Raw genomic sequence first — 14595 nt, 5'->3', positions numbered from 1 at the left:
GTCTCTATTCCTTTCTGGTCTGTGTTACTTTTTGCTCTCTCTTTGCTTAGAGGACTCCTTTCAGTATTTCTTGCAGGGCTCCATACGTCCTACCTTCCAGAAAGTGGTCGTTTTTCTATTCGTAGAGTTGCAGCTATTCTTTTCTTTGATCTTGGGTTAAGTTGGCAGGTGTTCAGAATGGTTTCATAACTATCTAGCTGAATTCCTGGGACCAGAAGAAATTAAGGTCTCCTGCTCCTCTGCCATCATGGACTCTACTCCTCTTTTTAAAAATATATTATTTATTTAGGTAATCTCTACACCCAGCATAGAGCTCGAACTCACAGCTCCAAGATCAAGAGTCACATGCCCTTCCAACTAAGCCAGCTGGGTGCTCCATGGATATCCAATATTCTCCATTCTAACCATAGTCTATTTTTAAAGTAAATTTGTCAGTGAAGAAAGATAGAAGGATGGGTGATAGACTGAGAATTAGGGGTAGAGGGTATTGATTGTGTTGTGTTTATGATGGAAAGATTTTTATTGAATGTAAATAAATCCAGTAACTTAACTTCTTTAGTTGCTGGCCAGTCACTGTTTATTTTTAAATTAAGGACAATTTTCATTTCATGCTTTCAGATGTTTTTAAAAAGTATGTACATTTGAGTGTTTATACAAACCTAAGTTGAATAACTGTTCCCCAAGCATCTGCTTGTGGAATAGTGGTTTTCTAAATTTGGCTGATTGTGGGAATAGATTCTTGCCCCCCCCCTAGATTTACTGAATCAGATACCATGGGGAAATGTGTTGGGATCTCTGCTCCTAAAAAAAAAAGAACCTTCCCCAGGTGATTCTGAAACCTCTTCTGTATGCAGGCTCACAACGTCAGGCTTACATTTTGTCCAAAAGGAAACTGACATATATTTTAAATGAAAGGTCTAATAAGATCATAGTTCTTTAATTTAGGGAGAAAAAAAGTGTCACCCTTCTTGAAGGTGGGAGAGACTATATACTGGATTCTCCATAAAGTTTAAAAAGAAAGCAGGTTGTCAGGGTTTGAACCCTACCATTTATGAGCATGCTTGAGTAATTCTGAAAATGGCTTATTTAGCTCGAGATTTTTATTTGTCTTTAAGACAGTTTTACTGGGACACAATCAGAAAGTAATCACGGAGTTACAGAGTCTGGGACAGTGTTTATTTGCAAAACAAGGACAGGTTAGCCTTCTGGGTACCCATTATGAGCTGAGTGTTTATGACCTCACCAGATCCGTATCTTGGCTAACTGTGTCCAAGATCTCCTTTGCTGCTGGAGCTGAAGGCTAAACTCAATCTCAAGCCCACGTGTTTTTTCTTTTTAATTTATTTTTTAAATTGTGACCTGAGCCTTTTTGAGTAAACTCATTAGCTTCCTGGAAACTCTATAAGGGCAAGGACCATATCTCCCTATATGTTGTGGCATATTTTGCACTGTGCCTGACGTGGAGTAGGTGTACAACAAATTTATTTTTGCAATAAAATCATAGTTGACCTCTTCTAATTATTATATTGTTTGTAACCCTGCTTTCCCAGCCAGATTTGTTTTGCTCTCATCAGTCCTTGATGACCTTCACTGAAGAGAGTAAGAAGCAGAAATCCTTAAAGATGGTTGTGGTCTATGCCATTTATGGCACTTCTTGTTAGGCCCGTCCAACCACCTGCAAATCCTAGAGCTCAGTTTCTAATGTTGATGAAAACCCTTTATGGGTTATGTAAAAACAAATGTTGAAAGATGAAGAATCCAAATGTTTAAGTTGGAGAATATACCTTAATAAGGGAGAGTTTAAGATATGTTGCTGGGGAATAGAATCAGACAGAAAGAAAGAAGGATTAGCCACATGAGCCAGGAAACTTGCTGGTACTCCCCTTGAGGTTTGTAAGGCTAAGTGTCACCAACTTACCTTTGTCTGAGTCAGATTTTAGTTTTCCCTGTGACTGAGGTCTCTTGCAGCTGTATTTAAAACCTCAGACCAGTCACCATACTGAGGTCCTTAGTTTGAAATCACCACACTGGGGTCCTTACTTAGAGACCCCAACTGTCTGAGTTCCAGGGGAGGCATCTAGTACATTTCAAGGATACATTCCAGAGGATAGGCTGGATCTAAAGCAACAAAGCTGTTGAATCTAGTTATTCTGTACCTGTAGCTTAGAGCTCATTGAAGATGCAGTTCTTAACAGAGTGGGCTTGACTTTGATCTATAACAAGCCAAACTTATCAAATCTGAACTAGAGCATGTCTAATCCGCTCTTGGAAGGTGCTTTTTTTTAAAATTTTTTATTTTTTATAAACATATATTTTTATCCCCAGGGGTACAGGTCTGTGAATCACCAGGTTTACACACTTCACAGCACTCACCAAAGCACATACTGGAAGGTGCTTTTGTACCCATTTTCTGAGCCAAGCCATCTGTCCTGGGTAGAGAGTAAACCTTGCAAACAAAGATTCTCAAGTACTATCTCTTGGGACAGTAAGGCCAGGGGTATGCACAGCCTAGAGGTTCCAGCTTCTCATCAGAAAAGGTCCAGAAAAGGCCCCAGGAGGTGTTTTCAGTCTGGTTGTACCATAATGGATCGAGACCCCTCCTGGAGAGAGGATGCCTCTGTGCTCTAGTCTCACACAAGGCAACCCAACAGAAGTGTCCGTTGGAGAAAAGATGATAAAGCCAGAGCTGAAGTGATTTAGTGATCCAGATCCTGGAAGTTGGTTAAGTCTTTCTTCAAGTCCTCTCACTTCCAGATTAGTGGGGTTTTTTTCTTCCTGGAGGAGACAGGAGATTGAAAAATGTTCTTCTTGGGGCGCCTGGGTGGCTCAGTGGGTTAAGCCGCTGCCTTCGGCTCAGGTCATGATCTCAGGGTCCTGGGATCGAGTCCCGCATCGGCCTCTCTGCTCAGCAGGGAGCCTGCTTCCTCCTCTCTCTCTCTGCCTGCCTCTCTGCCTACTTGTAATCTCTCTCTGTCAAATAAATAAATAAAATCTTTAAAAAAAAATGTTCTTCTTTGACTCCTCTTTTGCTCTCTCACTTTCATGGGGTGATCTCTGCCCTTTTAAATAGCCTTTCTCTTCTTAAATTCTGATATCAAATGGGTTGGCCTGAATACTCAGTATGAGCTCTCACAAGTTACGTTAAATACCTGGTAGGGGCCCCACCTCCAGAACCCCCATTTGTGATAACACGTGGTCTGGCTGAGGCAGGATGCGGTAGTCACTCCCAAGAGGAGCCCCATTTGATGCCAAAAAGGAAAGGGAACCACCCAGGATGTTGGGTAGTGCACGAGCGTCAGGCTGGTCTGCCTGTGGACCTGGTACTGAGGCTCCTTGTGTGGGTTGCTGTTGCAAAGGTCAGTAGCACCTGGTTTGGTACCACGGTCAGATTCCTTAGGAATCCCCCCTGGCCTCCAGATTCCACTCATATTTCAGCATGGTCTTGGTGCAGTTTAGGCATGCATGGAATTTTTGAGATACGGTTTATGTACAGTGAGATGCACAGTTGTTAGGTTGTACAGATCTTACAGTTAAGAGTTTTAACACATGTAGATACGCCTTCTGTAACCCATAGCCCAGTTGAGGCATGGATCATTTCTATCATCCCAGAAAGTTCCCTGCTGCCCTTTCTCAGTAAGTCCATCCCCTCCCCACACTTCAGTCTCCCTCCCCTAGGCATGACTTTTCTGATTTCTATCACTGTGTATTAGATCCGAGGCCCTGGATTTTTAAAGACATACCGATTTGCTTGAAGTGTGGATGGTGAGAGATGTCAGAAAACATTCTTTTGAGCCATGCCTGGGAGGGGTGCTACTGGCATCCAGTGGGTAGATGCCAAGGATGTCAGGAAGCATCTAGTGCTCAAGACAGCGCTCACATCAAACAGTGATCCAGGCCAAAGTGTTAATATTGCTGAGGTTGAGAAACCCTGAAGTAAATTATGTGCTCTTGGCAGAGAGAACTGTGGCCCTAGGGAGTGTTAATCTGTAGTTCTCCCAAGTCTTCTGGGGTGAGGGTTATTTTTTCCTGGTTGTTGTTGAGAGCCTTCGGGAAGCTGAAAGGGCAGCTGCAGGAGGAACCTTTCTTGGGTGCTCCCGCCCTCGAGGGCACAGTTCTTGCTGTGGGATGGGAGGGGCCATGGCTTTGGAGGGGGCGGAAGACTGACTGGAGAAGAGGGAGAAAACAACTTGAGCAATAAAGGACCAGGCTTTACTTAATATTGAAATTAGAGAAGTGGATGAAAGGGAAAAATAAAAGTAATCAAGAGTCCAATAAAATGTTACATTTAAAAAGTGAGTAAATTGAGGTTAAAAAGATCAAAGGGAGTAAAAATAATCACTGAGAACAGAAGAAGTAGAAATCTGCATTAAAACAGAAGGCTACAAGGTGAAAAACAAAATATGTGAGAAATAGATTGGATTAAGGATTGAAAGCAGGAATTGAGAATTAAAAAGGTCAGCATAAGGCATTATGTCAAAGAAGGATGAACGTAGGGGCGCCCGGGTGGCTCAGTCAGTTAAGCGTCTGTCTTTGGCTCAGGTTGAGATCCCGGAGTCCTGGAATCTAGCCTGGCATCGGGCTCCCTGCTCGGCAGTGAATCTGTTTCTCTCTGCCCCTCTGCCTGTTTGTGTGCTCTCTCTCTCTCTCTTGCTCTCTCTCTCTCTCTCTCTCTTCCTCTCTGTCTCTCTCAAATAAATAAAATCTTTAAAAAAGAATGATGAAGTAGAGGACAGTATGAACCCCAAATGCGTGGGGGCTGCGGTGCTGGATGGGGAGTGGGAAAGGGTGAGGCGCCAGCTCTTGGGATCAAAGTCCAGAGTAAGGCTAGCTGGCTCAGGGGGAAAGTCCCCAGTTCAAGGCAGTGTTGTCGGTAGGTTGTGGACAGACCCAGGGGGCAGAGAGCACTGAGTTGGCACCTCCAGATACCAGCAGCCTAATAGGCCTCTCTCCTGGGGTGCCAGGAGGGACCACACCGACTGTCAGCAGTAGCTGGTTAAGCTTTACTCTGGAAACAAAAGAAATTTGTAGCAATATTGCCTTGAAATTAAGTCCTTTCAAGGTGAACATTACTATTTCAGGTTATGTTAATTATTTTTAAATCAGTTAAAGTCATAGCCACTCCTCTAAATAGCCTCCAGCTCTTTATTTGCTTCCGAAGTAGGAATTTCTTTTTTTGTGTGTAACCCCAGGCGCACATTTCAACAGACATTTTGTTATGTTTTATTTAGCACGGTATGTTTTATGAGTATTGTGGAATAGCCTAGTCTTTCACAATAGCCTAGTCTTGCAGATCTCAGTAATATGATTTCCATGATGCTGAAGCATGCCTACAGAGTTAGAACAGGTCAGCCACTCATTTATTTTCCACCTCTCCTCCATCCATCCATGCGGGCAGTGAACAGTTACTGCTGCACATTTCTTTTGTGCTCGGCACAGGCAGGGGCAGTAGGGAGACAGAGTAAGACATGGCAGTGTCGCGAAAGGTCTTCCGATCTGTTAGGGAGAACTTGATAGACGTAAATAAATGGATAAATACGAAAAGAAAAGAAAAATGCAGTATAACTCCCTGCTCTGAGGCAGCTGTACAGCAAGACAAAGCAAGGATAGGACATTCCAGGTAGAGGAAGCAGCATAGGTAAACCCAGGAAGCTGGGCAACAGCAGGGGAGAAATCGAGGGAGTCGGTGTGTTGTGGGGAAGGCAGACGCCAGGTGAAAGAAGGTGGTTGCGGTCGCATCATAATGGGCCTTGCTTGGCCGGCAGAAAAGTCTGCATAAAAGATAATAAATAAGGAAGGATCTCAAACTAAGGCTAGAAGATCATCAATTTGCAGTATGGAAAGATCATTCTTTTACATTGTGGTGGTTCGAGTCATCAGAGGGCCAGGTGAGCTGTTAGAATGCTGCTGGAAACAATCCAAGAAAGAAAAGAGGGCTCAAGGGAAGATTGTAGAGCAGGAGCTTAAGTGGAGAGAGTGAGCGGAGGTTGCTGAACAGTCAGAGTTAACAGGACTTGCTGACTGCTAGGCCGGGGTGGTGTGAACGCGACCTCAGAGTTTCTGACCGGGTTGCCTGGTTGGGTAGTGGCACCACACCTGCGAGGAAGTAGAGGAAGAAGGGACAGGTCTGGGGTCGAGATGCTAGCTGGTCACGTGCCGCGTAAGGTAAGGGGTTACGATAGAAAATAAAGCCTTCTGGGGGCACCTGGGTGGCTCAGGGGGTTAAACCTCTGCCTTTGGCTCAGGTCATGATCCCAGGGTCCTGGGATCCAGCCCCACATCAGGCTCTCTGCTCAGCGGGGAGCCTCCTTCCCCCTCCCCCTCTGCCTGCCTCTCTGCTTACTTGTGATCTCTTTCTCTCTCTGTCAAATAAATAAATAAATAATCTAAAAAAAAAAAAAAAGAAAAGAAAGCCTTCTGACTTGATTCTATAGCACACACCCACCCATCAGGCCAAGTGTGGACTTGGAGGCACAAGACAAGATCGCGATGAGTTGATTTTGGACATGGCTTGCCAAAAAATACAAATGTCCAGGAGTCATTGGATAAGTGAGTCGGGAGCTCTGGGCTGGGACTACATTCGCGTTGCAGCCCTGGGTGTGAGTGACCCAGTGAGGGTGGGCAAGGCACGGAAAGATACTGAGCTGGGGAACTTAGTTTGGAGGAGACCAGCTCTGAATGGGAATGGAAAGAGAAAGCTTGTGAAAATTTGGTTATTAGAATTACGGAAATAATCTTCACTCTCTTCAGTGAATCACTAGTTGAGATCATTTCGAAACCTCTTCCACTGTTGGTGGGGGGAGGGTGTTTGTATGTGTGTGAGAGAGATCGAGACTCTTACAGTTTTAAAATCATTCCATAACATTTCTCTGTTATTTTTAAAAGCATGCACACGTGTCTGGGTACGTATCTTTTACTTCACTTGACAGGCTAAGTAGAAAAACTTAGGAACTACTGTCTTGGAAATTAAGGTGAAGGTGACCTGAAATTTTAAGTTTGTGAGTACATGTTTCTTCAAGTTTCCATAAAATTTCAGGAACACATCTGTTTCTCATAAAGCGCAGGAAGCCTTCTAGGGCAGAAGTCGCTGAAGTTATAAATGTGCTCACATTATGCATGTTCAGTTTATTGCATCGAAGAAGGCTTTAAGATTGCTTCTGTGTTTCAGGTAATCCAGAGGGCCGTGGGGCCGGCCAGCCTGAGTCTGCTCACCTTCAAAGTCTATGCGTCACCTAAAAAGGACTCACCTCACAAAGCTTCTGTGAAGGTTAATGAGGTAACATGCCGTTCATGTTGTATATTTTGAACATCTGCTTTAGTTACTATACGAAGTCTACAAATTGTACATCAGGAGATAGGACAGTTTAGAAGACACTTCCAAGTAGAAAGTGGATTTCCCTACAGTTTTTCTTCATGGGAAGCTACTAAAGGGTAGCTTTTTCAACAAACTTTAATGAATGGTAGTTAGCTAAGGGCATAATTAAGGAATATTTCCTAGATTTTTTTTGTGGGGAATCTGCTTGTCACTTCTAAGTGACCCGCCTCATCCAAGACTGCTTTCTTTTTCAGTGTGGTTTTTTTTTTTTTGAAGATTTTATTTATTTAACAGAGCGAGCACAAACCCGGGGAGTGGCAGGCAGAGGGAGAGGGAGAAGTGGGCTCCTGGCTGAGCAGGAAGCCCAATGCAGGGCTCTGTCCCAGGACCCTGGGATCATGACTTGAGCCAAAGGCAGACACTTAACCAACTGAGCCACCTAGGCACCCCTCCAAGACTGCTTTTAAGCCAGGAAAACATTTGCATTTTTCCCTCTCTAAGAAATTAAAGATCTGGGTTCATTCTTCTTGGGCACATTAGAGGCTCATAAGTAGATGCTTAATAAATACTAAATAAATAAAAGAAGAAATCTTCTTTCCATTGTTTACCTTCTTTTTTGTATATACTTCCCACCGATTATTTTGGATATTTGTTCTCTGTTGATTTTAGAGTAAAATGATGTAAAGATCTGCCTTCAGTCATGAACCAGGTTATTTGAATGGTGTTTTCAAAAAGCTAATTAATTTATCTTTTGCCCTTTATACTCTTTCTCAGGCCTTGGGACTGTGGTGTTTTTTGAGGGTGAAGAAGGCAGCCAGCAATGACTATGAGCAGTTTTTCCTCTGGGTGGGGAACAAACTTGCTCTCCTGCTTGGATTAGCACCAGACTGATCATTTGAACTCAGTTTTGTTTTTTTTTTACATCTCCTCCCCACTTTAGAGTAATAGAATCCTTTTCCCATACAGTATGTAAGGTGAAATACCAAATGCCAGGATAGAAAATGGATAAGGGGGGGTGTGTTGCTTTGTCTGCTACCACTGGAGTGGGAGGAGGAGAGGGCACTTGATAGTCCTGTCTTCTTGGCCTTGTTCTTACTGATAAATCAGGTTCAAAGATCCTCTGGAGTAAGTTTCGGGGGGGATGAAACCCTTAGAGTCACAGCAGTTCCTGAATTATTAGAAAGAGTGATGCTTAACAGTTTGATGATTGATGACATTATCTCGTGACTGTTTGTGCTTTTTAATTTCTTTTTGTTTTGTTTTTTTCATGTATGCAGCTTTCACTCTACTCCGTTCCCGAGGGTCAGTCTAAATATGTGGAAGAGCCAAGGACCCCACTTGAGGAAAGCATTTCACATCTCCGACATTATTGCGAGCCGTATACAAGTTGGTGTCAGGTACAGCTGTTCTGAAAGTGTAGTGACACATTTCTGTTTGGAGTCCAGAGTGAAAAGTCTCTATTGGCTGCATGTTTTCAGAAAAAGGCACAACAGAGGTCTCCAACTTCAGAGGGCCTGACTTAACGGTGTTCATTAGTGCCCTCTCTGAGGGGAGTCGAGAACCCTAGCTTCCTGGTGGTGGCTTTTGCCATCGTTGCAGGGAGAATGGCCCTCCTGCCAGGCAGCGTGTGGCACCTTGACTGGAGAGTGGACTGGTCACTGTCTTGTTGGTCACAGCTAGGAAGCCATCATTGTCTCCCAGGGGAGGATATGGGGCTGGAACTCTAGTAGAAGGAAGAGGATATAATGTAAGCATTTATATAAAAATTGGGAAGTTTTTCTCCCCCTCCAGAAAGTGTACACACCAGAGCCATTGTAACAGGAATGGCTACAGAACATTCTGAATGCTCTAATAGGTGACCAAAGAGCTACATACGCAGATGGGCTTCTCTCCCCGCTCAGGTTTTAGATCAGCCTCTTGTGATTATGTTCATGGAAGCATTTCTGCAATTTTTAACATCTGAAATGGAAGATTACAATCTACAGAATGCTCTTGTGGGCTTTGATCTATCAAGTGTTTGCCATACTTGGTCTGGACTTTGAAAATTGATAGCAGATTAGTACAAAGTATGTAGATGTGTGTGATAAGGTCTAGCTCTACTTTGCTCGAGATTTACAGACAGAATTTTCATCCAGAGCTTGTCTTAATGTTTTCATTTCCACTCTCTCTGCCAGTGCTGAACTTCTTTTTTATCAATTTAGAAGAAAACAGTAAGCATAGACTCTGTCAGCAATATAAATTAGGCCAGTATACATAAGTATCGTAATCATATTATTGAGTTATGAATATCTAAAGACTTACATAATGTGTTGTAAAAAGCTTAGACTTTATTCTCTTGTACTAGAAGATTTTTTAAGCCATCTGCTGATTAAGATAAGGTCCACAAATTTGTGCAAATATTTTTCTATCATGTAGGCATTGACTGAGGTTATTTTGTACGCTTTTTTTTTTTTTTTTTTTTTGGTTATAAAAGTACTTTGTCTCTTAATCTTTCAACCTCAGATTGCTTTTTGTTTTTTACTTTTTCATCTGTGCATGATGCTCAGTGTAGCAAAATACCTCTCTAAATGACAGAATAATTATCAACATGTTTATTTGTACTGCTTCTAAATAAAAAAGCCATTTTGTGATTACACTGGCTTTATTTTTCTTCAGGATGATGCCTTCTTCAATAGAAATATTTCTAATTCCTGGCTCCTTTTTCAGGCCAGTGATTTCTAGCCCCTTTCTTTAAGAATTAATTTAATTTTTCTTTATAGTGAGAAGATTATGCTAACAAAAGAAATAGGTCATCACTGTAGCCATTTATATGTAGTTTTCTTTTTTTATGGGCATAAAATACCAATAATGAATTTTAATGAAGCAGTATTCAGTTTTTAAATTTTTTTTATGTCCACCCCTAAATTCAGTGTTTATTGTTTAAGGGCATTTAATAGTATTAGGATAACTTGTTCTGACTTCGACCAAATTAAACAAAACAAATCCTTTTCCAAGTGGCAACTGGTTCTGATACCTTCTGATGCCCATATGTCTCTTTTTCTAACTTTGTTTTAGACTTCTTTTTAAAAAGATTTTATTTATTTATGCGAGAGATAGCGAGAGCGAGCGCATGATTGGAAGGGGGCAGAGGGAGAGGGAGAAGCAGGCTTCCCGCTGAACAGGGATCCCCACACAGGACTTGATCCCGGGATCATGACCTGAGTTGAAGGCAGATGCTTAACTGACTGAGCCACCCAGGTGCCCCATTGTAGACTTCTTGAGGTGGAATACGTTCTAGCTAGTCCATTGTTTTCTTTAGGTTATATGATGTTCATGTACAAAGCCATTTTATTTTTGTTGTTGTTAAGAGAATGTTAGTACTTCATTTGTTCCAGGATTAGGCTAAGTGTCTCTCAAAACTTGGATATAGACTCCTTTGTCCCATTCAAGATGGTCATTCCTGCTTCAGAAGGGCAGTTTTTAGATACAGACTCTAAAATCATGACATATCAGGAAATAGACTTAATATGAAAGAGATTGCGTCTCACAGGGAGGGGATTGCCACTTCCGTTATCAAGGAGATTGATTTTTGTCCATTCTCTTGAATTTAACAGAAAAAAAAAAAAGGCTGGGTTGTTGAAATCACTCTGCTTGGAATGTTTGCTTCCTGTGACAATACTAAACTGCTCTGCTGAGCAATTTGCAGTGAAGGGGAAATTACACAAGAGAAAAAGAACACAGAAAAACCCAGATAGACAATATATCCCTTTGTCCAAAAAGTGTTAATAACATGATAATTTATACGGTAAAGACAAATATATTTCTTGTTACTTTCTAATCAGCCTATCCTTCTCATTCATTTTCTTTTCACCTTTTTAGGAAACGTACTCCCAAACTAAGCCCAAGATGCAGAGCTTGGTTCAATGGGGGTTAGGTAAGTTGATCTTTAATTGGGCATAATCAGTTTCTTCATTAACATTGGATTCTTTAACCAGGATACCGTGGATGGGATCCAGGAGATCTGGGAATTCCTTGAAATTGAATGCAGAATATTAGAACTATGTGGATTTTTCTGGAAAGAAGTTCTCTTGTATTCATCAGATTTCAGAGTACTAGTGTCCCCCAACATTTGGGAAGTCTGTTCAAGATCATTGGGATTGCTGGGCTAACAAGTTCAGATACACTGGATGTTTTTTCCTAAAATCTAATTCCAGGTGCAGTGTCATCGACTAACACTAACCCCCACTAACTCATCAGTAGGTTTTCGGAATCAGGATAGCTTATCTGTATGGCTGTTAATACACGTTACAGAAATTTAGAGGCTGGAAGAAACTGGGCTGGTGTGCCTAGGAAAGGCCTTACTGCATGGAGTAGTGTTCTTAGATTTTTCTCATTGGGTTTTTATTGTCCTTGATTGTTTTCCATATCCACTTATCCTATACACTCGTAAACTGGGTTCACAGTCTATATTCTGACTCATCTCCTTCAGACACTGGTGAATTAATGGACATTGAGCATGTTTCATTCCCTTTGCTGGGCATCTCAGCAAAGAAAAACTCCTATTTTTACAAGCGTTTGCTTCCATGACTGAATAAAACAAACACGAATATAGTTTATTTCCTTCCAGAGATCATCAGGTATTGATGGGCTGATACAGGATATTAACACCCATGAATAATATGTATGTTAATAAGTAACATCTTCATTTTATTAATTTCATCAGCACTTACTTAGTTTTTATTACATGCCAGGAACTAGTCTGAGTGCTTTAAAATATTAATTTATGTATAATCTTCATAACCCTGATAGATAGGTGCTTTTATTACCTTCATGTTTTAATCTGAGGAAACTCAAAAACTCCGGATCTCTTGTCATGAAGGGCTTTGCATTGTTACCTATCACTTCCCGTCGATTCACAGCAATAGGCATTATTAGCAACCTAAGTCTTGTTTGTCTTCTCTTGGACTGGTTACTGCAAAAGCTCTTAAGAAACATTCCATTATGAGTTGCGCTGTTGTCTGCCAAGGCGGTCCGTCCATTTCCCGGCAGTCCTAGCCAGGACACCGTACCAGGAGCCGGGCTGGGGCTTCACTGCAGCCTTTTAGCGTACCTTCTTTCCCATTTCTCTGTGATTTACCCACTCCAGCTCAGCTCACCAAGGCCATCTGGGTGGCCTCCTATCAAGTGTTCTGTGTGCACGTCTCGAATTGAAAACACTGCACCGGTTGGCAAAAATAAAGGGAAGTAGAAAATTGCTTCAGATGACCCAGACAAAGAGTTGGAAAGTGAAAACTAAGTTAAAGGCAGAATAAGTCAAAGGCCAGCCAGGAATTCGTGCAAACACCACAAGCCCTATAGTAGTGTTTAAAATGATCACCATATTTCCCAAACAGCCAGGAAAAGGAAAACTAGCCTGTGTCTATTCTTTTCTGGGGGAGAGAATTACCGAGCATTCCAGTCAGTTCGGTTCCGCAGACATTTGTGAAGTCAGCCTCATGGCAGGCATGGACAGTCACAGCTGATTCAGATAACGGTCACGACCACTGAGGGCCATGTAATACATTTTCAACAGTAGTGCAAATCCAGAGAAAGTCACAGGCCACCTTTTTTCTTTTTCTTTTTCTTTTTCTTTTTTTAAAGATTTTATTTATTATTTATGTGACAGACAGAGATCACAAGTAGGCAGAGAGGCAGGCAGGGAGAGAGGGGGAAGCAGGCTCCCTGCTGAGCAGAGAGCCCGATGTGGGGCTCGATCCCAGGATCCTGGGATCATGACCTGAGCCGAAAGCAGAGGCTTTAACCCACTGAGCCACCGAGGTGCCCCTCACAGGCCACTTTTGAAGGTACAGAGGAAGGAGATGAGTTTAATAGGGTTTGCAGGGCGGGGAAAAGTCAGGGAAGGATTTCTGAGTTGAATCTTAGAGTAGAGTCAGCCACACGAAGACATGGGGGTGGAACTTAGGCATCATTCCACACGGAGGGCACAGCATGATCAGGGCTTGGAGGAGTGACTCGGTGTTTCCTGAGCCGGAAACTGGAAGCACATAGAGAGTGCTGAAGATGGGGTTGAGACAGACATGAAGGGTTTTGAAGTTAACAGCCTCTCTGAAACCCATTTTTTAATTCATTTGGTATCCGTCAGCACCTAGCAGTGCTTTCGGTAAACAGCTGTTGGATGAACATCGACTGTTTCCGCTGAGGGAAAATAACATAGAAGTCCAACCAGTGAACCATTCAGGAGCATATGTTCTCCTTGAGGAGGCATACAATACACACGTGAGTAATTACACACAGCGTGCTCTATAGGATTGCATACCAAATGATGGTACCGAAAATAAATATGATGGGACTTTAGTGGAGAGAGAGGCGTGGGCTGAGGAGTCTAGGAAAGGTTTTTCCGAGAGGGTTAGGAATGCAGATGGCTCTTACTTGGTGGGATTGGCTCAGTGGATGGGAGAGGAGTCATCATTCCGATGAGGTCATAAGGCATGCTCAGGCAGGGTACCTAGGCTCACGTGCTGCATTTCTTTGTGTTTATCTCTCACCAGTGACTATTTCCCTCAAATATGTGCACTAAAAGTTTCCTACATTGTTCAGATTGATTCTCTTCTTGATTTCAAATCATGAATTCAGATGGCAAAGGATACATTTTTCCCTAAGCCTCATGTATTTGGTTCCTGAGTTTCAGAGAGCAAGCAGCAGAGCTTCAGGATAGCGGCAGATCTCTCCAAATCTATTCCGTCTCTGTGTCTGGAAGACAAGGAATCCCTATATTGGTATTTCTCCCCCTGTGCATAGTTAACTCAGATCTGTTGCATTCAGGAGTATGAAGGTGGTCTAACATGACTTTCCTGTCAGTAGGTCATCAAACCAGAAGTGTTTGAAAATTGGCTACTTGCTATGTGAATAATAAAGCATATTTATCACCTAAAAAGAATGTGTTTAAAAAAAGCATATTAGCATAAAGCAAAGAACACACTATTTGAGAAGTGTTTGATACTATATGTACTAGTTATGTGTAAGATTTTTTTGGTTTGTTTCTTAATGGGCAATTTATAGAACAGTTTCCTGGTCTGATTCTGTTGTAGGCAGCTATGACTATCTCCAAAATGCACCTCCTGGATTTTTTCCAAGACTTGGTGTTATCGGTTTTGCTGGCATTGTTGGACTTCTTTTGGCTAGAGGTAGGTGCACTTTTATGGGTTTTTTTTAAAACCGCTCATAAGGAAGAGATAAGATAGATACTTGGTTCTTTCTTTTTATTTGCCAGTTGTCAGAATAATGAGTTGGTTCCTAACATATGA

General features: G+C 42.2%; 1 protein-coding gene across 5 annotated transcripts in view; it reads left to right on the top strand.

Annotated features, from left to right (window-relative positions):
- Window positions 1-14595, top strand: part of APOO (apolipoprotein O) — a 61047-nt gene that overhangs the window by 21112 nt on the left and 25340 nt on the right. For 3 of the 5 annotated variants that reach the window (XM_004769164.3, XM_004769167.3, XM_004769168.3), the window contains 4 exons: window positions 7166-7273; window positions 8590-8709; window positions 11171-11225; window positions 14380-14475. In XM_004769164.3, the coding sequence (XP_004769221.1) occupies window positions 7166-7273; window positions 8590-8709; window positions 11171-11225; window positions 14380-14475 (379 nt within the window). Of the gene's footprint in view, window positions 1-6794; window positions 6900-7165; window positions 7274-8589; window positions 8710-11170; window positions 11226-14379; window positions 14476-14595 lie in introns of those variants that run through there. The other 2 variants (XM_045089412.1, XM_045089411.1) reach the window with 1 other exon arrangement.

The sequence above is a fragment of the Mustela putorius genome, unplaced genomic scaffold, assembly GCF_011764305.1.
Source record: "Mustela putorius furo isolate JIRA1106 unplaced genomic scaffold, ASM1176430v1.1 tig00003836_pilon_pilon_pilon, whole genome shotgun sequence".
NCBI lineage: Eukaryota > Metazoa > Chordata > Mammalia > Carnivora > Mustelidae > Mustela > Mustela putorius.
Note: the sequence above shows the minus strand (reverse complement) of the source record. Positions and strands in the feature narration are given on the sequence as shown.